This window comes from Pezoporus wallicus, unplaced genomic scaffold, assembly GCF_028554395.1.
Source record: "Pezoporus wallicus isolate ANWC-B61680 ecotype Strahan unplaced genomic scaffold, APGP_CSIRO_Pwel_v1 contig_9913, whole genome shotgun sequence".
Lineage (NCBI taxonomy): Eukaryota > Metazoa > Chordata > Aves > Psittaciformes > Psittacidae > Pezoporus > Pezoporus wallicus.
Window position 1 is genome coordinate 438,231 of NW_026640215.1, and position 22,734 is coordinate 460,964.

Sequence of the window (22,734 nt, forward strand, 5' to 3'; positions counted from 1 at the left end):
GAGCTGCCTCTCCCCGGACATGGTTTATGCGCGTTCCTCTGAAGCACTGATAGTGTTGGCATTGCTGTAGAGCAGCGCTGAGCCGGCACCTGGAGCACACGGGAGAGCAGGAGGCTGTTCCCAGGCTTTCCTCTGCTCCCGTGTGCTTGTCGGGTCCCTGTTAAATCCCATCCTTAGCGTGATGCTCGGTGGCCTCCTGCACCCCTGTGCTGCAGGGCGCATCCTCCCCTGGAGGGCTGCAGTGCCGGGTGCCAGAGCAATGACTGGTCCCGGTGCCCCGGCCAGTTCCACTTTGGCTCATCGTCAGCAGTAATCCTCCCCTTGGGCTAACTTCCTGTTAGTGACTGTGGTGGGGTGCGTGTACAGGAGCAGAGGAAGTGATGCCTTCCCAGGAATCTGGGTACCTGGTTCTTCAGTGCCTTTGGATGCCTCTGCAATGAGAGGGGTGATAAGATTCTTGTCATGAGGACGGGTTTTCTGGTGCTCCATTGGCTGCTTTCCTGTCCCGGGACCTGACTGCAACACCCCGTGCTCTAGGCGTGGTTCTGCTCCCCCTGAGCTGATGGTATGAAAACACAGCACGAGTGGCACCGGGGGGGGATATTCCCAAGGCAGTGCCAGTGCCAGGCAGTCTGTGGAGTGCCCAGCCTGAGTCTGCTGTCCTGAGAGCCACACTGGGTGATGTGACCAGCTCTGAGAGCCCACTGTCCCTGGCCTGCTGCCGTCCCTCCGAGCTGCGTGACCTGCCTGACTTGGGTTTCTCTTTCCTCCACTAGTGCTGCTGGCATGTGAGCGCCTCGTCTGCCAAGAAGCCAGCCCGCTGTTGGAAGAGCTTTCCAGTGGCACGGGTGCCAGTCGTGTCTCTGACGACCCGTCGGCGTGCGTGGGTGCCTCTGGGATAAAACTTGTTGCAGGCGTCATGCAGGGACCTGCCGTAGTGCCTGTGTCCTCACGGAAGGAACAAGAATAGCTCCAGATACTGCCCTGCAAGTGCCAACTCCCTCCATCTCCTCCAATGCCGGCTCAGGGATGGACTCCACCTTGTCCCTGTGAAGAGGCTCTGCATGCCCTCAGCAGCCACAAGGGAATTCAGCTGCCGACTCCTTCCCAAGCAGCCCCACTGCAGGACTTGCGCCGCGGCGCCTTAGGAGGACATCGGCTCCCACAGTTGTGTCCTTGCGGTGCCCATGGAACCGGTGTGCGTGTTCCCTGTTCCTTGAGCTCCTCAGCCCGCGCTCTCTGAACTCAGCGGGGCTCCTGGCAGCCTCTTTGCTTGCTTTCCCATCTTCCCTCCCTGCTCCGGTTGTGTTCCTGCTCTCACAGAGCCCCAAAAGGATGTGAACTTTGGAATGGGGTCTGGGAGCAGGCTGCGGACTCGCTGTGTGTGTGAGACTGTTGCTGACTGACAGGGGGACTGGGTGAGCGCTGCGGGCAGCCTTTGTGTCTGGCTGCAGGGCACCAGCCTTGCCTGGGCCCTTCACCATGTTCCTCCTGCTCCCCTTTGACAGCCTGGTTGTTAACCTCTTGGGGATATCCATAACTGTCCTCTTCACCCTGCTCCTGGTGTTCATCATTGTGCCAGCCATTTTTGGGGTCTCCTTTGGCATCCGCAAGGTTTACATGAAAACCTTATTAAAGATCTTTCAGGTAAGTCCATTTTGCAGCATTTTCTGTGCTCTGCAGGGTCTGGCATGCGGGGGGGAGAGGCTTTTACACCTCACTGAGGTTGCTTGGTGGTGATGGGCTGGTGCCACGTGAGCCATTTGGGTCATCTCAGCCCAGTGCAGTTTCTAAACCACTGTTCATGGGCTTGTGTTTCCCTGTAATTAATCCATAAGCCTTCAAGTAAAGTGGCAGGAGTGTGGCCCATAAGCACACAGTGGCACAGTAGGGTGCTGAGGGGAGGAGTGTGCTTTGGTGGGTTAATGTCCCAGGCAAGGCAGTTCTGTGTGGAAAAAGAAGCCAAAAAGGTGTAGGATGTGATGGTGAGGGACAAGCTTCCATCCAGGACGTGTTTGGATGAGGCAGAAGCAGGAGGCAGAGCAGGACTTGCTGCACTGCAAGCCCTGAGTGGTCCGTGGGCAGAACCCAGAGCTCTCAGCATCCTTCTGCTCATGTCTGTAACCTTGTAGACCCTGCATTTCGTCTGTAGACAAAATCCCAAGTGGAATATTCCAGCCTGGGCTCATCCTGCCCCTTGCCTGCCTTTGGCAGGCTGATTTCATGGCCTGTGTCCCAGCCAACACTTCTCCTTGAAGCAAGTTTCTGGTGAGGCCAGAAGTTCGGCCAAACTCCTGGTACCTAAAGCCTGCACCACCCTGGCAGCTCAGGCTAAAGGAAAAGTGGTGCCTTGTGCTTCATAGGGAGGTTTTAGGCTCTTAAATGTGTCCTTCAGTCCTTCACGAAGGATTTATGGTACAGCTGCTGCCCCAAGGGTATCTCTGTAATGGGAAGGCAGCCCTGGAGCTTGCAGTATTCAGCTCTTTAAGCTCTGAGTCCTCCCAATAGCCTGAGGTCTGAATGGGAGGACCTTGGGCTTGCCAGGGTGCTTTGCTAACGCAGATGCCTCAAGTCCTGGCTTCAGGTGTAGTGACTGAACTGGGAGCTGAACTGGACTGATAGGTCCTCTGGAGTGTCATGATAGGACAAGGGGTGATGGGTTCAAACTGAAACAGGGCGAGTTCAGGTTGGAGATAAGGCAGAAGCTCTTCCCTGTGAGGGTGCTGAGGCGCTGGCACAGGATGCCCAGTGAAGCTGTGGCTGCCCCATCCCTGGCTGTGTTCTGCCCAGCTCCTCTTCTGGGCTGGCTGCATCCAGACAAGCTCCTGCACCCCTGCAGTTCCTCCTGCTGGCAGGGGAGGCTGCTGGATGAGCCGGCTGTGCCAGCTGCCATTAGCATTCCCCCATGGCTGCCTCCTCATCTCACCCTGGTGTGGGCTGGGAGCGGGATGCCAGGAGTTCCCAGTGGCCTCCCCTTCCCAGAGCCCCGCTGGAGCAGGTAGCCTGGAGCAATAGGCATGATGCACACACGTCCTCCTTTAGAAGCTTGTTCTCCTCTCCTTTATAATGCCAAGAAGAGCGTGAAGCTGAGGAGGTGACTTGGAGGGCAGGCAGGAAAACTGGCCAGAAATCCAGCCTGCAGGTTTTGTGGTGCCCTTGAGAACGGGCTGAGGGAGTTTCCTATGGATAAGGGGATTATCCACATAAGGGGCACGGGATTTGGCAGCGAGCTCTCTGTGTCCTGACTGCTGAGCTGAGGAACAGCAGCAGCTGGTGCCTGGATCAGGATGGATGGATCCCATCCCGTCATCAGCCTGAAAACAGTCTCTGCTTTGAGCTTGGAAGGAATGAGGGCTGAAAGGTGGCACCGGTTGCATGCTCAGCTGCTTTAGCCCCATCTTCTCCCCTTACCCATGGTCTTCCCTGGAAGTTGAGTGTAAAAGCAGGTTAGTATGAATTGGAGCTGCAGGCCTGGTCAATCTTGCTTGTTGCGTGTCTCTTGCAGTGGGCAACACTGAGAATAGAGCGTGGTGCCAAGGAGAAGAACCATCCGTTATACAAGCCCTATGTCAATGGTAAGATCCTGCTCTGCGTGGCTACACATGGGGTAAATGTGGGGTCTCAGAGCTGGGAAGCCTTTTCCATGTAGATGGCTTGGAGGGAGCTATTTAGAGGTCCATTTCTTAAGGAAGAGGTGGAAAGCATGCAGGGAATGCTCAATAGCTTGATGATTGGGAGGACTGGAGGAAGGAAGGGAGCCTATGGAGGGTCTTTGAGCACTTTGTTCAGAGCTGCTTGTCTTGCAGGTATCATTGCAAAGGAGCCAACATCACTGGAAGAGGAGATCAAGGAGCTCCGCCGGAGCGGCAGCGGCAAATCCCTGGATACCCCCGAGTTTGAGCTCTCAGATATCTTCTACTTCTGCCGCAAAGGCATCGAGACCATCATGGATGATGAAGTGACCAAAAGGTTCTCAGCTGAAGAGCTGGAATCCTGGAATCTGCTCAGCAGGACCAACTACAACTTCCAGTACATCAGCCTGCGCCTCACTGTGCTCTGGGGTCTGGGTGTGCTGATCCGTTACTGCTTCCTTCTGCCCCTCAGGTGAGCGGAGCTGCAGGAACCTGCCTGCTGGGATGGGGCTGGTGGACGGCCCCCAAGTGCAACTGGTCCCCAAGCCCCATGGAGCCTGTTCAACATGACCAGGAGAGACAGGCTACTTGATGAGCAGCACCTATGGCCTTGTACTAGTGCGTAGCTTCCTTCTTTCCGCAGGATAGCCCTGGCGTTCACTGGCATCAGCTTGTTGGTGACTGGTACTACAGTGGTGGGGTATTTGCCAAATGGAAGGTGAGTTCACCTTGGAGGGAGGAGGGGATGGGATGGGAGCCATACTCCTGGATGAGATGTGTTTCTATGGGAAGGCTCGGCTGGATCGCGTGGCCTGGGGCTGGGTGGTGCTGTTACAGGGGGATGTTGCAGGACAGGGGGTGATGGTTGCTCTCCTCAATGCAGGTGTAAAGAGTTCCTGAGCAAGCACGTCCACCTGATGTGTTACCGGATCTGTGTGCGTGCCCTCACAGCCATCATCACCTACCATGACCGGTAAGGAGGCCCTGACTGCTGCAGGCTCCTTCCCAGCCCCATGCCAGGCCTCACGCTTCCCTCCTGCCTCCTCACCTCTGCCTTTGTTTTGCATGTAGAGAAAACAGACCCCGCAATGGAGGCATCTGCGTGGCAAATCACACCTCTCCCATCGACGTGATCATCCTGGCCAGCGATGGCTACTACGCCATGGTGAGCTCTGCTCCCCAGCCCTGCCTGCACCAAGGCAGGAGCACCAAGCACGTTGCATGGGACAAGGAGTAGGCGGCAAGAGGCTTTGGAGGATGTCTCAGCCCCTGTGCACGGATACCTTGTGGTGTGTGGCTTTCAGCCTGGGACTCAAAGCACCAGGCTTTGCTTTGCAAGTAGAGCTCTGGGCTTTGCTATCCATGGAAGAGCAAAGCACTTCCCAGTTGGATCCCCTGCAGTGTGGGAAGCACTGGGGCTTGCTACATCTGGCTTTCCATCAGAGCCTGGGACTTCTCCTCTCAGCCGTTCCAGGGCAGGGGTAGAAAGATGGACCTCAGCTTGGCTGTGAAGCCAAGGAGCTGCCTTGGCTTTCATGTGTGCTTTCATGTAACTCGTGTCTTCTTGCCCTGCCCAGGTGGGTCAGATCCACGGGGGGCTCATGGGGGTGATACAGAGAGCCATGGTCAAGGCCTGTCCCCACGTCTGGTTTGAGCGCTCTGAGGTCAAAGATCGTCACCTCGTCGCAAAAAGGTGGGAGAGCTGCAAACCTGGGGGGGTCTGAGGGATGGAAAAGGGGGTGCTGCCCCTGCCTCACCTCCTGGGTGCTGGGACGCTGTGCTGCTGGCCCCACATGGTCTCCAGGATAAGGCCTATGCTGTGCAGTGGCGCTGTGCCCCATGCTTATAGGTGCCACTCTCCTGTTTAGGCTCACAGAGCACGTCCAGGACAAGAGCAAGCTGCCCATCCTTATCTTCCCAGAAGGTGAGTTGTGGAGCAAGGCCAGGCAAGCACCTGGTGGAGAGGGCCATCATCATCCCCGTTCCTTCCCTTCTTGTGCAGCCAAGGGCCTTGGGACCCTTCGCTGAGGCAAAGGGGGCATTTAGAGCTGACTGAGCGCAGAATGTGAGGTCAGATACTTGATGTCCCTGTGACACATCCATGCACAGGGAGAGCAGGGTTTGGAGGGTGTGTTAGGGGTGGTCCCTGGGTGCCTGTGGGTATATAGCTTAGCCTTGTGAACTGCTTTGCCTCTTACAGGGACCTGCATCAACAACACATCCGTGATGATGTTCAAAAAGGGGAGCTTTGAGATTGGAGCCACGGTTTACCCTGTAGCCATCAAGGTAAACGTCCTTACTCACACACAGGCTGTGGCTCAACAGCCTGGTCCGAGGCCACGGGGAAGTGGAGGGCTCCAGGAGGGCTTAGAGGGAACCTGGAGCCTCAGGAGGGTGCCAGCCTCTCAGGAGCTCTTCTGCCTTGTGCAGTATGACCCACAGTTTGGAGATGCCTTTTGGAACAGCAGCAAGTATGGCATGGTGACCTACCTCCTGAGGATGATGACCAGCTGGGCCATCGTCTGCAGCGTCTGGTACTTGCCTCCGATGACCAGGCAGGTAAGTTTGGTGATGCTGGGCTCCCTCATCTGCTGCCTTTTGTGCTCCTGCTGAACCACTTCTCTTTGCCACAGCCTGAAGAGGATGCTGTCCAGTTTGCCAACCGAGTGAAGTCAGCCATTGCCAGGCAGGGGGGCCTCGTGGATCTGCTCTGGTGAGTCTAGGAAAGAGTTTCTGTTCCTGGTGTTGGGTTTCCTTGTGCCTGGGCCCTGGTATGTGCTTGAGGGCTGCAGAGCTGTTTGTCTTGCATTGGGCAGAGTAGGCCTCTGCAGAAATGGAGATACACCTTGCCTGTGGCCTCCAAAGCTGCTCTTCTGTAGCAGGGAGCAAAGCCTTTGCTTCTGCTGTGTGTGTTGGGCATCGTGGCTTCACTCTGCCCTTCAGCTGGCACTGGCATGCTCGGCTGTTGACTCGATGCTGCTCAGCAAAGTGCAGTGGGCTTTTCCATGCACTGAGATGTTGGGTGCCTGGGAGGCAGAGGGACTCTGCTGCAGTGGTGTCAGAGCAGCTCACGCTCCTGAGGGCACAGTGTGGGGCCATGGGGGAGCTCCGGGCAGAGCAAGGTGTGAACATCACTGCCCTTGGGGACAATTGGTCCTCAGGGGCCCTGGCAATGAAAGGTGCAAGCATAGCTGCTCTGAGCAGCCCCAGCTGAGGTTTCCTCTCATGGCCTGACTCTCCCCCTTAGGGATGGAGGCCTGAAGAGGGAGAAGGTGAAGGACACGTTCAAGGAGGAGCAGCAGAAGCTCTACAGCAAAATGATTGTAGGGAACCACGAAGACCGGAGCCGCTCCTGAGCCCTCCCCTCCAACGCTGCTCCTGGGCCTGGCCAGAGCCCTCTGCCTCGAGCACGAGCCAGGGCTCGCCTGAAGCAGCTCCGCATCGTTGGACTTTGGCTGCTCGGACTCGCTCCTGCATCCTCTGGCTGTGCTTTCCCAGAGGCACCGTTATTGCTGCCTGGAGCCCCGGCGCCCTGGGCAGCTCGTGGCAAAGATGCCTTCTTGTTACTGTTACAGTGAAGCCCCTTGAGGGGGCCAGTATTAAATGAAACACTTCTGGTGTCGTCCGCTTCCATGTGGTGTGTGCAGGGCCGGGGGGGCTCTGCTGTTGATGTGCACGAGTGGCAATCACTGCACTGGAATCAGCTGCCTTGACAGCCGAGGGGCTCTGCATGAACCTGCGCCTCTCACGCCTGCAGCAGAAGCTCCTTAGGAGCAGGACGTGGTCTTTGAGGCCATTTCCAGCTTTACTTCCAAAAGGAGAAACCTTTTCCTTTCTTTTTCCCTTTGGCCACCTCCTGCCAGAGCCTGGCCCAGGCCTTTGCTGCACCAGCATCTGAGTAACAGCCTCTTTGCTGGGGTTCCTCAAGTGGTGGGGCAGGAGCCCCCCTTCCCAGTGCTTCCTGAGGGAAACAGTGGGGTCTGATCTTGTAAAGCACCAACATGCACAGGCATCATCTCAGCTTGTTGCAAGGAAACTGAAGTCTTGTGCTGGAGGTTGGACCCCTTGTGTGTATTGCTCAGTAAAACAGCTCACGTTTGAGCATCCATCCCGTGGACTTCCCCATTTCCCTTATGTTCCTACAAACTCTTGCATCTGTTAACATTGGGGAGATATTTCTATACTGAACTGATTCCCTTTTGCTTCTTGCAGTGCTCAAAGTATGATTCTTTAGGTAACTACACAGAGGGATGCATTACCTGCACAGACGTGGCATTCAGTTTTCCTTTCCACCTAAGACACCAAACCCAGAGCAATAAAACCAAGCAGATGATAGAATCATAGAACCAGAATGGTTTGGGTTGGAAAGGACCTTGAGATCATCCAGTTCCAACCCCCTGCCATGGGCAGGGACGCCTCACCCTAGACCATGATAGCACCAGTGGGTTGAAGTGTGCTGCTGATGCTCCTGTACTCATTGCTAACACTCTCCGTTGCCTCATCAGTTTATTGTGGCATTAGGGGCTTATTCACCAGGGTTTGGGTTCACTTTGGTTTTACCCAGCTCCCACCACAAGTTCAGAAGCCCCCCATCCATGGCTGTTACCAGATGAGGCTGTTGTGCAGCCCTTAGCTCCTTGGCAGTTGGGTTTTTGACCATCACCATTCATCTGCATAGGAAACCCTGGGTGTAGCGTTATGGGAGTGAACCTGGAGTGTGTGTTACCTGCAGGACTTAACCTGGACCATTCCACCACACATTATAGGAGCTCTATGTGCTCCAGTGCCTGCTTGAGCCCTCTGCTTGCCCATAGCGCTACCCCTGCCCTCCACAGTATACCTGTAGATCCCCCCAGGGGCAATGATCCAACCCTGCCTTTGCCTACCTGAGCTTTGCTGCACTGGCCCCACTGCTCCCTCTTTGCTGGGGCTCCTGCAGCAGCCCCCCTGGGCGCTCCTTGCCACAGATCCACGGGGGATGTACTGGAGCATCTCCAGCTCTGCGGGTCCCGCTGCGCTGGGGACCGTCCCCATCAGGCGCGCAGGGAGCCAGGTTAGGAGGCACGCATCCATCCATCCTGCCTCGCGCCCCCTCCCCGCGCCCCCACTCAATAACGTCTCTCTCCGGTGAGAAAGTTAATAAATTTAGCTCTAGATTAAAAGTATCGATCATTTCATTTGTAAGCGATAAATAACGGGGCGGGGGGGGCACGGGGCAGCCCACGGGGTAGGGGCTGCTGGCTCCGGCTGCAGCAGCCGTGCAGCCCGCTGGGGCTGGGGGCCTTCATATGCATTCTGCCGGGCTGCTGGCATTGATTTGCTATTAGTCTCCACACACCACCCAGTAGCACATCATTCCCGCAGCCGCTATTAATGGCCTTTTGATAAATAATCACTTGTAAGTCAATAAATTTTTATTAAACAGTGTGGCGCTTTGATTTATGGAAATCCGACGGGGTTTGTCTGCGCGAAAAGGGATGCGGAATTGAAGCGGAGCTGCCATCCATCTGCCTGCCAGGCCCTGCTGCACCCACCCGCCCCGGGGCCACGGCGTGCTTGGGGCAGCCCGAGCTGGTGCTCATCGCTGACACGGGCTCTGTGCCGGTACCCGCTGCTGCCGCTGCAGGGCCACGGTGCATCCGCACCCCTTTGGTACCCGCTCGGTGCCGCTGCGCCCGCAGGGATGCGGCTGTGATTTGTCACTCTGCGTGTCTGCAGGAGGCCCTTTGCCACCTGCTTTATTTGTCTCCCGGCCCTGACGTGGCATCAGACAGGTGTTAAAGTACTTAATCACTTTAAAATTGTTTTAATTTTCTGTTTCCTATTGATCTGCACAGCACCAATCCATCAGCTCACTGGACCAGGCAGTTAGTACATTAAAAATTGTCAGCCACGCCGCGCCAGCTTAGAAAATGTCAAAAGAATGCCCCAACAGCATCCCACTGCGTGGAGCCGTGACGTGGATCTTCCCGCTTGCCCCTAGGACCCATGCCCACCATGGCTTTGCAAAGTGTCCCCCAGCTCTGCCACCCGTTTGTCCCGTTGGGGTAGCACGATGCTCACTGCGGGGTTGGACAAGGAGCTATGGGGGGAAATCAGTGTTCTTCAAGTGGTGGGAAAGTGCTGCCCCATAGTCAGGGCCCATTGTAAAGTGTCCCCAGCCCAGGTAATGATAGAACGTGACAGAATGGAGCCTCCCAAATGTGGGCCTTGGGGTGCACGCGGATGGATCTGCAGCCCCAAACCACGAGGCCACCGCAAACCCCATTCTGGGGGCTTCGGGACTTGGCCACCAGCTTAACCTCAGGTGCTGGCCATGGCTGCAGGGAAGGGCCCTGTGGCTGCACCCCCCCAGCCCCGGTGCGGATCAGCGTGTGAGGGGCCGGCAGCACCTTATCTCCTATCGATTTCCTCCCAAGACACAGCGCTCTGTTTGCTCACCCTTGGCTCGCCGCTCAACAACGGCCCCAGCCCTGTGCCCGCAGCAGCCCCTTTGGCACCCGGGTGGTTGTTGGGGGACACCGAGCCCTGCGTGGCACCGCCATGGGTGTGCAAGGGCTGAGCCATGGGGAGCCCGGGGCATGGGGGTGCAGCCCCATGGGTGTGTAAGCACAGCCCTGCACGGGGGGGGGGCACCAGCTTGGCAAGCAAACACAGCAGGGCTATTGACGCCACATCAATCCTGCAGCCCCGACAGCTGAATGGGCTCTCACGCACACCGTTAAGATAAATGGTATTTATTTGCTGCTAAGAGGTTCCAACAAGAGGCCCCAACGAGTGACTTTTGAACCAGCGCCTCTCGCTGCTGCTGCACGCCCAGCACCAGGGGAGAAACCCTGCGAAACAGCCCTGCTCCTGCGGGCTCTTCCTGCCCCGCACTCACACCGCAGCCGCAGCCCCTACCCCTGCCTGGCATGCTGACCCTGCCCCATACGTGCTAGCCCCAGCCCCATGAAGCAAGCGCTGGGACTTGGCTGGGGCCGGGACCTTTATTTCATCGCCTCCTTGTGCTGCCCCTTGTGCTCGCTCCCAGCCCCGAGAGCCACGCTCCCTGCGCAGGATGCGGGGCAGCGGCCGCCCCGTCCCGCAGCTCAGCCGCTGTGCGTGCCCAAGCCCTGCATGGAGAAGGCGGCGCGGTGCTTCCTCAGCAGCAGCCGGATCTTCTCATCGTCCGAGTCGGGGTCCAAGGGCTTGTTGTATTCATCATCCTCAGCCTCAGAGGCTGCCCGCTCCCCGCCAGAGCCCCCCGCCCGCTGCGAGGACGAGGAAGGCTCCAGCGCGCTCTTCTTCCTCCATTTGGTCCGGCGGTTCTGGAACCAGACCTGCCCACGCCCATGGGCACGGCCGGGTTAGCGGCCACCGACGGCGGTGCGCTCGGTGCCGCGCCTGGGGACCCACACTCACCTTCACCTGGGACTCGGTCATGCCGAGGGAATAGGCCAAGCGGGCTCGCTCCGGCCCCGCCAGGTACTTGGTCTGCTCAAAAGTCTTCTCCAGAGCGAAGATCTGGTGCCCCGTGAAGGTCGGGCGCGTGTGCTTCTTCTTGTGGATGCTGTCAGCGAGGTGAGCAGGGGCTGCGGAGAGGAGGAAGAGGAGGGTGAGAACCAGGGCTCACTGCAGTGCCCGGCTCCGGGCGTCTCTCCCTGACCACAGCACTGAGCTCCATCAGAGTCTCTCTGTGCTGCCTCCCCTCTGCATCAACCCCATGTTCTGGCTTCAAGGCTTCAGCCCCATCCCAAGAGGGCTGAGCTGCCCTCCGTGCGGGCCCCATAGCCGGGGACTCACGTCCTGCTCGAGGACAGCACTGATGGGTGCTGACTGGGGGTCACTAAGCAGCGCATGACCGCAGAGCCGTGCAGCACCCAACCCCGCGTCCCCTGCCCCGCACCTTGCAGGACGCAGGACGGAAGGCAGGCAGAGCTGGTCGGCTCGAAGCTTTGCTGGGAGCAGACACCTGAGCTGCCCGACCCGTCTGCTCCAAGAGCATCACCTGGAGAGGGGAAGGGACCGTGGCTGCGGGTGCTGAGCCCCAGAGCCCCCCATGGGACAAGGGGTGCCCCCATCCCACCCATGCGATGGGTCCCTCCAGCTCTCTCCAGTGCTGCCTAGAGCTGGGCACTGACCCCAGTGGGATATGATCTCCAGGACCATGGGCTCTGCCTGTCCTTGCCTAGGGGCTGAGCAAAGAGTTAATCTCTCCCATTGGAGCAGCTCTTGAGCCAGCACCTCCGCAGCTCTGGACTGCTCCCACCGTCCATCAGCTCCGGTGCTGGGACCATTCCCACCATCCATCATCTCTGGACCGTTCCCACCACCCTTCAGCGCCGGTGTTGGGACCATCCCTATGGCAGCCTCATGGGACGCTGGCCAAGGTGCAGCCTGGGCAGTGCCCCCCATTGCCAACATACGGGGCTCTATGGGGCACCTGCATCTCCCGCCCATCACCACCCGCCCGGCCCCGCTGTACTTACGGCCGCCGCACTGCCGGGCACCCCTCCAGTCAGGGGCTGCCTCTGCCCAGCAGCTCCGGCCCCGCGGCAGGAACTCGCTGCCGGCCTTGGGAAGAGCCCCCACCTGCGCTCCATAATAGACACCGGTGGAGCTCAGTCCGTTCAACGCGCCCGCGTGGGGGTAGCTGGGGACGATGCTGCCGCCCGCGGGACGGCTCAGGATGTCGGAGATGCCGTGCGGGGTGCCCAGCGCCGGCGGGCACAGCTTGTAGAAGGAGCTCTGCACCGAGTACTGGCAGACGGGCGCCTTGGCCTCGGGGAAGGGACCCAGCGCGGGGCCGTTGAGCAGGAAGGTGCCGGGCAGGTTGGCATCCATGGCGCTGCCGTCGAGGCGCCCCTCAGCACCCGGCTGCCCTCGGGGGGCGCAGCGGCCGCCCCATCCCCACCGCACCGGGGGGTGCAGCCCCGGGCTCCGCGCCGGGTCGGTACCGGACCCTCAACTTGGGCTTGGGGAGCGCCAACATTTCTCTGATAAGGATGAGGTCCATTAGAATACTGCGCTCCCATTGGCTGCTCGGGCGGCCGCTTCCTCTGCCATTGGCCCGCTCTCCGCGGTCTCGGCCGCCATTGGCTGAGCCGCTGGGGCACCCCGCGATTGGCCCGGCCCAGACCGGCCGCTGGGACCGGGCACAACGGGGCCCCTCCAATCCCCGGTCCTTCCCGCACGGTCGGAGAAGCAAGAGCCGAGAGACCGGGAGTGTGTTGGTTTCTTTATTAATCCATAGTCCGATAGCTGGTGTATAGGGGAACGATCTATACATCAGGGGCTACGACAGGGAGATCCAAAAGGCTCGTTTCCATCACAATTAAAAAAAGGAAATTAAAAGTAATTGGTTAAAACTTCTAAAAAGCTTCTAGTGTGCAGGCTGCGGCATTCTCTAGGCTCAGTGTCGGGTGCGGCCTCCCCCTACCAGCCCTACAAGCAATCTGAGCGCAAAGCGATGTTCACCGCAGGGGTCTGGCGCGGTTGCAGCGCGGCACATTCCCTAAGGCGTCTACGAGGCCAAAGCGCAGGACCCACACACAACTCTACGGTGATGCTACGGAGGCAGCTGCGGCAGTGGGTCTGGGGAGGTCACTGAACACAGCGAGGGCGATGGATGGAGAGTCTGTGCCTTTTATGGCTCAACTTCGGGGTGGGGAAGGGGCTGCTTTGCTCTCCAAGGCTGAGCTGGGTCGTTTGCTTTGCTGCAGTTCGGCTTCCCCCCCGCCCCGAGCACACATGGGGCTGCCCTGCCTGGAGCTGGACGTGGGCTCCTTCTGCACGTGGCCACAGAGAGAAAACTCGGGCTCCACGGCCACCTCCAGGGCAAAGAGCAAGGGGTCCCCACACCCCTGTGCTCCAAGGGCCAGGCCTCCCACTGCTAAAGGACAGAGTCGGGGACATGGGACCTGTTGCCGCTACCTGCACCCTGTGCTCTCCTGGGATCAGGTACTGCAGCAGATCCAACCTCCTGCACCGCTCAGAGCTGCATGGGGGGCTCTGCCCGATGCTGCCCTCCTGCTAGAGCAGCCCCCCCCACAGGGCTGCCCTGGCTTGGGGCGGGGGGGAGCAGCCCCCCATGCCTCTGGGCTTGCTGACCCTCCCAGGAGCATCCCCAGGGCCACTGGGCTCAGGGGGTGCCTGCAAAGCCCTTGCACAGCGTGCGTAGTGCAGCTCCTGGCTCATCTCCTGAGCGGATATTGTGCTGAGTAGAGCTAGGCACAACCCTGTATGTGGCACAAGCGTCCCCTGCTCTGTCTCATCACCCGTCCTCCCTGGGCCCCAAGCACCTCAGCACAGTCCTAAAGCTTCACCAACACAAAGTGGGGTTTGCGCCATGGGCAAACCCTCTGTCAGACCAGGAAGGGACCGGGCTCAGCCGAGGGCCACGGGGCAGCCCGCAGCCCTTCCACTGCCTCCCCGCTCCATTCACCAGAGCTGCTCAAGTACCCCAGACGGTTTTTGCCTGTCCTGCAGCCTGAAGAGGTATTTGGGAGCAGAGCTGCGAGTGCTTTGTACATACTGCTAGAGTGTCCCTAGGGGTTTGCATAGTATTTATTGTTCATATACACAAGGCTGATTGATTGCTGTACAGTTTACACCTCCAACACAAGCAACGAGCTCAGCGCTCAGCCCAGAGCCCTGCCCTGGCCGGAGCCGTTGCCTGCGCTGGGGAGCGGATGGGCAGCCCTGCACCGGCCCCTCTGCCCAGGGCAGTTGTGCTCCCTGCACCCCTCTGCTCCCCCCAAACCCAGCACTCACGGAGCGGGATGAGAAGCGAGTCCAGCAGAGGCAGCACTGGCGATGCGGGGGGTGTGTGTGTGGGGGGGGAGCCCCTCTCCTCGAGGTGAGCAGCTCCGCGCTGCCCCAGCCTCCCTCTTGCAGCTGGAGCACGGGCACAGGGATGCCTTCGCCCACCTCTCGGCTGCTGGCTCTTGTCTCCCGCGGGAGCTGAGAGGATGCCCCGGGTGCGTGCTGCTGCCCCTGGGCTCTGGCAGCAGTGGGGCAGGGATGGAGCCCCCTCCCCGCCCCGCCGCCGGTTGTAAGTACTGTAGCTCATGCGTCTTGCAGTCAGTCAGTCATGCGGATAGGACGGTAAGTATGTCTCATACAGAAATCATGCCATTAGCCTATAGAAACATGTACAGCCAGCCCTGCTCCCCTCCACTCTCTGTTCTCCTCTCCTCAGGTATGTGTCAGAACGTGTGTGGAGTTCAGTGGTTTGGTGTTGAGGTGAGATCCTGGAGACATACAGGGAGAGACAGAGATGAGGTTAGCAGGCACAGCTGAGGAAAAACCATGGGGGCAGGCAGGTAAAGGCAGTCCCAGCCCCTTCTGCACCCTGTGCTTGTCACACGCACCCATCCTGCCTCAATACAAGCGTTTTGGGGGGGGGGGTGTGTGTGTGTCAGAGAGACAGCAAGAGAACACCAGTACGTGCCCTGCATGGAACAAGCAGCAATGGCATAGATGGTATTGGCTGTGCGGAGCACGGCAAGTGGGAGCTGAGCTGCGCAGTGTGGCACTGGGAAGGAGCTGGGAGGGCTGCTGCAGGCTCTGGGGTAGAGGAGGCCAGGCCAACCACCTCACTCACAGCCGTGGGGAAGACCCCATACATTCCCAATGCACCCTGGGCCCTTCCACATGCTACTCGTGACAGCAAGAGCAGCAGGAGCACTGCCCCAGGGAGAGGCAGACCCAGGGGCTGTCTGGGGAATGGGGTGGGCAGCAGCTATGGGACGTGGTCTGCATTGAACATGCATCCACAAGCACAAACCTCTTGACTGCCGTGCACCCACAGAGAGCCCACACACACAGTGAAGAGCAGTGAGAGGAGGACAGACAGACACAGCCATGCGTGTACAGCAGAGGCCAGAGGACTGGGGCAGCCAAGAGAGCCGTGCTGCACTGGGGGCCAACTGCACTGTGCTGGGAGACCAAGGCAGGGGGAACGCACAGGACTCAAGGATGATTCAGTGCTCGCACTGGGGATCGCTGCTAGAAATGTCCTGAGCCAAAGCCAAGCTCCTGCCCTCCCGTTCCTGCATCCCCACTGCCCTGATGCGGCCCAGCAGCGCCCTGCCGTGCCCTGCACCCCGGGCCCGTCCATAGGGGCTCCAGCGGAGCTCGCTGCCGCCCTCTGGTGCCGGCTGCGGGGATGGCAGCGGCCGTGCCCGGCGCAGCGTCCGGCCCTAGGCTCTGCCGCCGCCCCACGCACCCTGCGAGGGTGAAGCCGGGCACCAGGCTGCGAGGAACGGTCTCATCTGGCACATGAGGGGGGCACCACTGCTCAGGCCCCATGCAGACGCTATCCCCCCATGCAGACGCTATCCCGCTCCCTTGTGCGGCTTTGGACACAGATCATCCCTCTGCTGCAGCCCAGTATAACCAGTACAGCCCTTGGGGACCAGTACCCCGCGTACCCGAGGTGCTGTGACTGGCCCTGGCACGGTGGTCACAGTGGAGTGCTGAGCATGGAGGCTGGCACGGTGCTGTAGAGCGGCACCCTGTGCCCACTGCACCCACTGCACCCGCTGCACCTACTGCGCCCACTGCACCTGCTGCATCCCAGCATTGGTTTAAGCGTCAGAGGCTCGCCTCTGCCTACTCGCAGCATTTTGCTGCGGCATAATAACCCCTCTCTGCACGTTTCCCCAGGAGGATGTGCATGAGCAGCAGCTCAGTGCAGGCAGCAGCATGGGGAGCTGGGACAGAGGGAAAGAGCAAAGGTGGGGTTACCTCCAAAGAGGCCATTTGAGGGGTCACTGCTTCCCCCTTTTCAGGCTGGCTCGTTTCACTATCTGAGCCCCCATCCTGCCCCCGGAGAGCTCTGGTTTCGGGACACGCACTCGCACCTCCTCCTGAGGAAGCCGCAGGGGCAGGAAGCAGGACATCACCCGGGTGAACAGACACACACATACAGAAGAGGACAGGAGAGGGAAAAGCAGAGTCAGTTGGCAGAAGAACATCGAGCAAGACGACTGGAGCAGTGGGCAAGAGCCGCCCCTGGAAGCCTTAGAGGGGAAACAGGAGAGGAGAGCAGGGCAGAAGAAAGGACAGAGGGTGGTGGAACCGCAGAGCCTGCAAGGCAGGGCTATGAGCCACACTGTACCTTGGCCCCCAGCCCGTCCCGGTGCAGGATGGAGTACTTCATAAAGTGATCATCCTCAGCCTCCAGGTCATGGGGGTCCCCCTCTAGCACCAGCTCCTCCTGCTCCTGCGTGTCGCCGGGGCCGAGCTGCCGCACCACCTTCCTGATGACCTGCGGCGAGCCACGCAGCGGGTGTCACCGCTCGCACTGCGGCTCCATGCCTCCCTCCTTGCCCAGCCTGCCCATGGACCGCACGCGGTGCGCAGCCTCTGCCCCACGCCGTGCGCACGGGGGGGGCTGGAGCGGTGCCGTGACCGTAACCGAAGACGGCCGGGTACGGGTGGCCCTGTGCGGGGCCCCGGCGCTGCCAGGACGGGCAGGGCAGAGGGAGAGGAGAGCGGCCTGCCCGCGGTCACTCACCTTCTTGGTGATGATATTGCCGTGATCATCCGTGAACTGCTCCTCCGTCACCTGCTCTCCAGGGAGCTGAAGGACTTCATTCCCCTGCGGGGCACAAGGGGGGACGTCAGGGGGGGCTGAGAGGAGCCGCTCCGCATGCAGAACACCCCTGGCGCCGCGCACCCTGCAGCCTCTGCCTCTTCCCACCCTGCTCCGCTCCTTCACTGCTCTGCTGCATCCACCCTGGACGGGCTCTCGTTACCTTCACAAGGACGCGCCGGCGGACGACCCTGGTGGAGAGAGCCTCCTCGTCGTCCGCCAGCCCCTGGCTCTCCCCGAGCTCCTTGTCCAGCTCGTGGTGGGCATGTTTGAGCAGGAAGCAGACGGAGCCCCTGACGATGTGCATGACGTTCTGGCAGCTGACCAGGAAGAAGGCCAGCAGCACCAGCGCGATCAGCAGCTGGGCCAGGAAAGCCCACATCCTGCTCGCTGCTCACAGCCCAGCCATGCTCTATGGGGTCCCCTGGGGCCGCAGCAGCGCCGCGGGGCCGCAGGCTGCTGTGGGGCCAGCGCTGCAATGGGGCTGCTGTAACTTTAGCTTGCGGCTCCGGTGATGGGCGGTGAGAAGGGAGCGGGCAGCTGGTGCGTCCCCTGCGCTCACAGCTCCAGTCATGGGGCCAGGGCTGTGACAGCAACACCCATCCCCAGCCAGGCAGGAACCGGGACAGACCCCGTCCCCTTTCCTTCCCCACCAGCAGCCAACAGCCTGGCTATGGTGGGAGGACAGCGTGCGGTCCTCTGTCATGGGATAAATGGAGCTGGGGGTCACTGGACCCGCACGTGGCTGCAGAGCAACCGTGTCCAAGTGTAGCCATGCTGCCGCGGTGGCTGAGCGTGCCCTGGCCAAGGGAAAGGTGTTTGCCCTTAACCTTGGATCTGCCGGCTCTGTGTGGCTCTATCAGGATGCCCCCCACCCAGCCTGGCCCCCAGACCAGCGTTATTTCTGGCTCCAGCAGGCTGTTGGGCCGGCAGCCAGGGCAGATACTCAGTAAGGAAGCACGCAGGGAGGCTGGCTGCGTTATAAATGGAGAGCTAGAGCTCAGGTATCAAGCTCAGCAGGCTATTCTGGGCTGAGAGGCACCCCGAGGGGCCACGGAGCATGCCAGGGGACTTGTGCCTCCTGGCTGGCCTCACGGCAAGCTCAGCAAAGGGCTGTCCATAGGGTTTGCGTCTCCATTGAGCCTCCATCTCCTGCGGGGCTGGGTCCCCCTGCTCTTACCCTCACTTGCCCAAAGAAGTGGCTCTCTGCCTCCTCCTGCCAGCCGCCTGTGGGGTGCTGGGGCTGCCAGTCGCTGTCCTCTGTGGAGCTGACCCGCATCAGCTCCACGGCCGGCACCAGGACCTGCTCTTGCTCCTGGCCCTGTGCCCCGGAGGCCGTGGTGTGCGCTGGGAGCAGACTTCGGGTGACCCCCTCCTGCCAGGAGCCCTCTGTCAGGTCCTGTAGGCAGGAGATAAAGGAGCCTTCTGCATTCCAGTCCCTCAGCCTGGGCACCGGAGAGGGACAGGGACAGGGAGAGAAAGACAGAGAAAGAGAGGCAGTCAGCTTCGCCATGGAGTGCTGCCCCCTGAGCACCAGCCTAGCCCTGGCCGGCGCTGGGCTCCCCGCTCGCGGCACTGATGGGCACCCAGCAGAAGCAGCATGACCACAGATGCACAAAGGGCACAAGCCTCTCCCCTGCCCGCCCCACAGCCTGGCTGCCGGGATCTAGGGCAACGCTCGGCTCTGCCACTGGGAATGCGGGAGGACAGGACCCACATGCAGGACCTGGCTGTCTGCCTGCGGTCCCTCCCCAGTGCCCTGCAAAGGGGCACCTCAGAGCATCTGTGCCAGGGATGCCCGGGGATGCTGACACCATCAGGGATGCAAGCAAAGCTGGGAGATGGCTGCAGCTGGCCCAGCACAGGGCAATAGCTGGCAAGGCAGTTCTGCTCCCCTCCCACAGCCACCCCGGCACCCCGAGCCACGGTACCTGTCTTCGCTCGTCTCCACGACACGGGTGACGCTCGGTGATGTTGTGATCCTGGCTTGCACCTTCTGCTGAACTGAAACAAAAGAGGCTTCACTCTCTGGTTCTTGCTCCCCAGTCTCTGGCTGGCGATTACTGGATGGCATCTTCCCCTCCGGCCTCTGCCCCTCCTCCTGCTCTAGAAGGTCAATCAAGCCGTTCATGGCGTCTGAGTCCACTGTGTCATCCTCAACCAGGTCCATAGAGCCCATGTGGTCTGGGCCATGCGCATCTGCTAGAAGCTGCCCAGGGAAGCGGCCTTCGCTTGTGGCATCCGAGTCCTCAGCCTTGCTGCACTCCAGAGAGGAGTCCTCAGCAGTCACCAGCGAGGGGGTGAGCCCCGAGGACCACACTTGCATGTCAGACATCTCCATCAGGGCGTCCTGCTCGGTGGCAGCCACGGGGATCGCATCCATGATGGCCACCTCATTCCAGTACTGGTCGGCGCGCAGCGGGGATGGCAGCGTGTAATGCAGGGAGGCAGGGGAGAGCAGCTCGTCCTGCAGCGAAGCGTAACCTATATGGGCAGACAGAGGCGTCATCTCCAGCACGCACAAGCACAGTGGGGCGAGAAGGGAAACAGGGCGAGGGCTCCAAGGACAGCGATGGTCATGCCGTGGGTGACACGGTCAAGTGTGAGGTGTCCCTGCCCGTGGCAGGGGGTTGGAACTGGATGAGCTTAAGGTCCTTTCCAACCCAAACCATTCTGTGATTCTATGCTTCTAAGTGCTGCCAGGCTTCCCTTCCAGTCCTGAGGCTGCCCATAACCTGTGGGGAGCACTGGCATGGGGTCCACGTGGTGCCCAATCCACACTGCAGGACACAGTGCCCTCTTTGCTACCCTAGTCCGTATGCACAGCCCACCAGTACAGACTACAGCCAAGCAAGGCACTCCAACACACCCAAGTGGCTTTGCTCAGCCTTTCCCAGCTCTAAGCCATCCCATTGGCCTCTATTCCACCCCTGATGATCAGCAGAGAACCCGTTCTGCTCCCCAGGAGCCCTGGGATTGCCTGTCACAGCCACAGCATGGGGACCCCAGCACAGGAAGAGCACCTCTCCCCTTTGTAGATGCCTGGCTGGGGCAAGCAGTGCAGGGCCAGCGAGGGAAGGAGCGCAGGGCAGTGCAGGAGGGGTGGGCAGCATGAGGGGAGCATCCCTGGTGCCATGCAGTCACTGGAGCGGGATGTGGCTCCCAGAGGACTCAGCTGAGGTGGAGACAGTGGAGACAGGCAGTGGAGGAAGATGAGAGGAGAGGCCAGGAGGAGCTCAGAGAGGTGACAAGAAGTGACCCTCAGGAGAGCCCACACCTCACGGTGTTAGGTGGCACGTTTGAGACATGGAGAGGGACAGAGCCATGAGCCACAGCAGCACAAAGCCCTGTCCCTGCGCCGTGTGCCAGCTCCCCAGGAGGGGTCCATGTGGGACCAGCAGCCAAGAGACAGCAGGCTAAGGAACGTGTGTCCACCCCTCCTGAGAGCCTCCTGGCAGAGCCAAGCTCTCCGCACCATAAACCCCAGTGACGCCTTGTGCCCCCTGCGATCCCCGGTGAGACAAGACACCAGCCCCCATCTGCCTGCATTGGCTCTGCCCCTGGGGCCCTCCTGCAGGCCGGATGCCGGTGCCTTCCCAGGGATGGACTCACCATTCATCTGGGATGGCGACAGGGAATAGTCCCTCTCCGTGTAGCGCCAGCTGCCCTTGAGGCTGCGGCTCTGCCGCCCGGAGCCCTCCAGCGTGTTGACGATCTCGCTGCGGTCGATGTTCCTCAGCGCCGTGTACAGAGCCTCCACTGCGGAGGGGAGCCGGTGTCAGCACCATGGGGGATGTCAGCATCATGCCCAGACACCTCCAGGCGGGCCAGGGTGCAGCGCAGAGCCAGGCAGTGACCCCCAAACCCTGCCTGGTAGAGCAGGGCACCGCAGATACTCACTGTTGACGCTCTTGCCCTCGCGGCTGACCCAGAGGTTGAGTAAGGCTAAGCTCTGCTCCAGCAGGGAGTTGGGGTTCTCCACACGTATCCTGTTGATCTCCTCCACCCCAAACTGCAGCTCTCGTGCCAGCTCTGGGGGAGACACTGCATCTCAGCATCACCCCGTCTGGTACCCACTGCCAGCTCCCAAGCCACAAAGGCTGAGGACTGTCCTGAGGGGCTCAGGCAGACCCAGCACAGGGTCCCTAACCCTAACCCTAACCCTAACCCTGTCCTGGTCATGTACAACTGAGCTCGGCAGCACACAGGAGCTGGGACTGAGCAGAGGTTGAAACCCCTCTGCCCAGCCTGCCTGTCACCAGGGTAGCAGCATCTCACGCTAAGGACAAGCACAGGTCCTGCCATGGGGTGTGTGGCTGCAGTGACAGCGCTGGGCTCCACAAATTGCAGTGATGTGCAGGGCTCAAGCAAAACCCTGGCCTGGTGTCTGTGTGTGTGTCTGTGAACGCATGTACAGCTGCAAGGAGGTGCATTCCAGCGCCATGGTATGCTCACAGGCTCCAGCCTGCCAGAGGAGCTAGTGCAGACTGCATGCACACCAACTGGACAGTGTATAGCACATTCGCTCCCCATTACAGCCTGTTTCCAGCCTTCCTATGCGTCGGCTTTCAGAGCCATCAGGTATGGACTCACCAGCCCAGCTGAGACCCAACTGCTCTGCTATGTCGACCATCTTCTGGTCTGCTTTGTCCGTGCTGCTCAGGGAGCCTGGAGGAGGAGAAGGAAACACAGCTTCAGCGGCGCAGGGCCCTGCACCAGCACGGGGAAGGGAAAAGGGGGGTCTCATAGCCTTGGATGCAGGCAGGACCAAGGAAACCAGCAGGGAAAGGGAAGCTGGCACCAGCACAACAGGGTCAGCCCAGCCTTTCCACCAGGCTTGGGCATCCCGAGCGCGGGCTGCGTACCAAAACTGGTCTCACTCAGCATGCTGTACCGCTCCCGCAGAGACAGCAGCGTCAGCGTCCTCCTGCGCTCCTCACTGCCGCTGCCCTGCGAGAGCGGGCACAAAACAAGGGGTCAGCACCTTGACAAGGGGGCAGCGGCTCTGCCCCGGCCCCCAGGACAGCACGGCCACGAGGACAAAGAGCTGTCAGCCTGCGGCACCTGAGCACTGACCTTGCTGCAGGGTGGGATGCTGATGTTCAGGTGGCACAGCACATGCTGGAGGTCCTCATACTTCATGGCTTTGCGCAGGAAAGACAGGGAGCCGCTGGCTTCCCGGCTGCTGTCCCTAACCTGGTCACCGAGAGCAGGGTTAGGTGGCACAGGGCGAGTGCAGGGGCCCCAGTGGGCAGCCCAGACCTGCTGGGTACCCTGCCCGTACCTTGATGGGGATGCTTAGGCAGTTCTCCCGGAAGGACTGGAAGAGCAGGGTGCGGGGCTGAGTGGCCTTCTTGACAGGCACCAGGTTCCCTGAGAGCTCAACATGCAAAGGCATCCCCTCCACCACCTGCCAGGGAGAAGAAAACAGGCTCAGAGCCTTCGAAGAGCTGCTTCTCCTTTCTCTGCACAGCATCCTCTCCGCACCGGTCCCCTCCGTTGCCATCACTGTCCCCTGCT

At 60.3% G+C, this 22,734-nt stretch overlaps 3 protein-coding genes across 9 annotated transcripts in view; 1 reads left to right on the forward strand and 2 right to left on the reverse strand.

Moving 5' to 3' along the window:
* The first annotated feature begins 861 nt into the window (after positions 1-861).
* Positions 862-7,254, forward strand: GPAT4 (glycerol-3-phosphate acyltransferase 4). Its single transcript, XM_057418115.1, has 12 exons — positions 862-1,647; positions 3,506-3,575; positions 3,807-4,104; positions 4,276-4,350; positions 4,516-4,605; positions 4,704-4,797; positions 5,210-5,325; positions 5,501-5,556; positions 5,833-5,918; positions 6,063-6,191; positions 6,266-6,345; positions 6,880-7,254. The coding sequence occupies exons 1-12, from the start codon at positions 1,483-1,485 to the stop codon at positions 6,986-6,988; spliced, it is 1,368 nt and encodes a 455-aa protein (XP_057274098.1). The 5' UTR covers positions 862-1,482; the 3' UTR covers positions 6,989-7,254.
* Positions 7,255-10,703: 3,449 nt separating this feature from the next.
* Positions 10,704-12,562, reverse strand: NKX6-3 (NK6 homeobox 3). The gene is made up of 3 exons (XM_057418127.1): positions 12,104-12,562; positions 11,037-11,206; positions 10,704-10,954 (listed from the first exon to the last, which is right to left on the reverse strand). Exons 1-3 carry the CDS (start codon positions 12,456-12,458, stop codon positions 10,724-10,726), a joined length of 756 nt encoding a protein of 251 aa, XP_057274110.1. The 5' UTR covers positions 12,459-12,562; the 3' UTR covers positions 10,704-10,723.
* A 1,906-nt stretch (positions 12,563-14,468) lies between these two features.
* ANK1 (ankyrin 1) overlaps positions 14,469-22,734 on the reverse strand; it is a 52,867-nt gene continuing 44,601 nt past the window's right edge. For 4 of the 7 annotated variants that reach the window (XM_057418101.1, XM_057418099.1, XM_057418104.1 and 1 more), the window contains 12 exons: positions 22,499-22,624; positions 22,291-22,410; positions 22,080-22,164; positions 21,808-21,882; positions 21,115-21,246; positions 20,827-20,973; positions 19,146-19,698; positions 18,395-18,659; positions 17,137-17,220; positions 16,738-16,887; positions 16,365-16,486; positions 14,471-14,866 (listed from right to left, as the gene is read on the reverse strand). In XM_057418101.1, the coding sequence (XP_057274084.1) occupies positions 16,388-16,486; positions 16,738-16,887; positions 17,137-17,220; positions 18,395-18,659; positions 19,146-19,698; positions 20,827-20,973; positions 21,115-21,246; positions 21,808-21,882; positions 22,080-22,164; positions 22,291-22,410; positions 22,499-22,624 (1,836 nt within the window). In that variant the 3' untranslated portion in view covers positions 14,471-14,866; positions 16,365-16,387. Of the gene's footprint in view, positions 14,867-16,364; positions 16,487-16,737; positions 16,888-17,136; positions 17,221-17,377; positions 17,929-18,394; positions 18,660-19,145; positions 19,699-20,826; positions 20,974-21,114; positions 21,247-21,807; positions 21,883-22,079; positions 22,165-22,290; positions 22,411-22,498; positions 22,625-22,734 lie in introns of those variants that run through there. The other 3 variants (XM_057418102.1, XM_057418105.1, XM_057418106.1) reach the window with 3 other exon arrangements.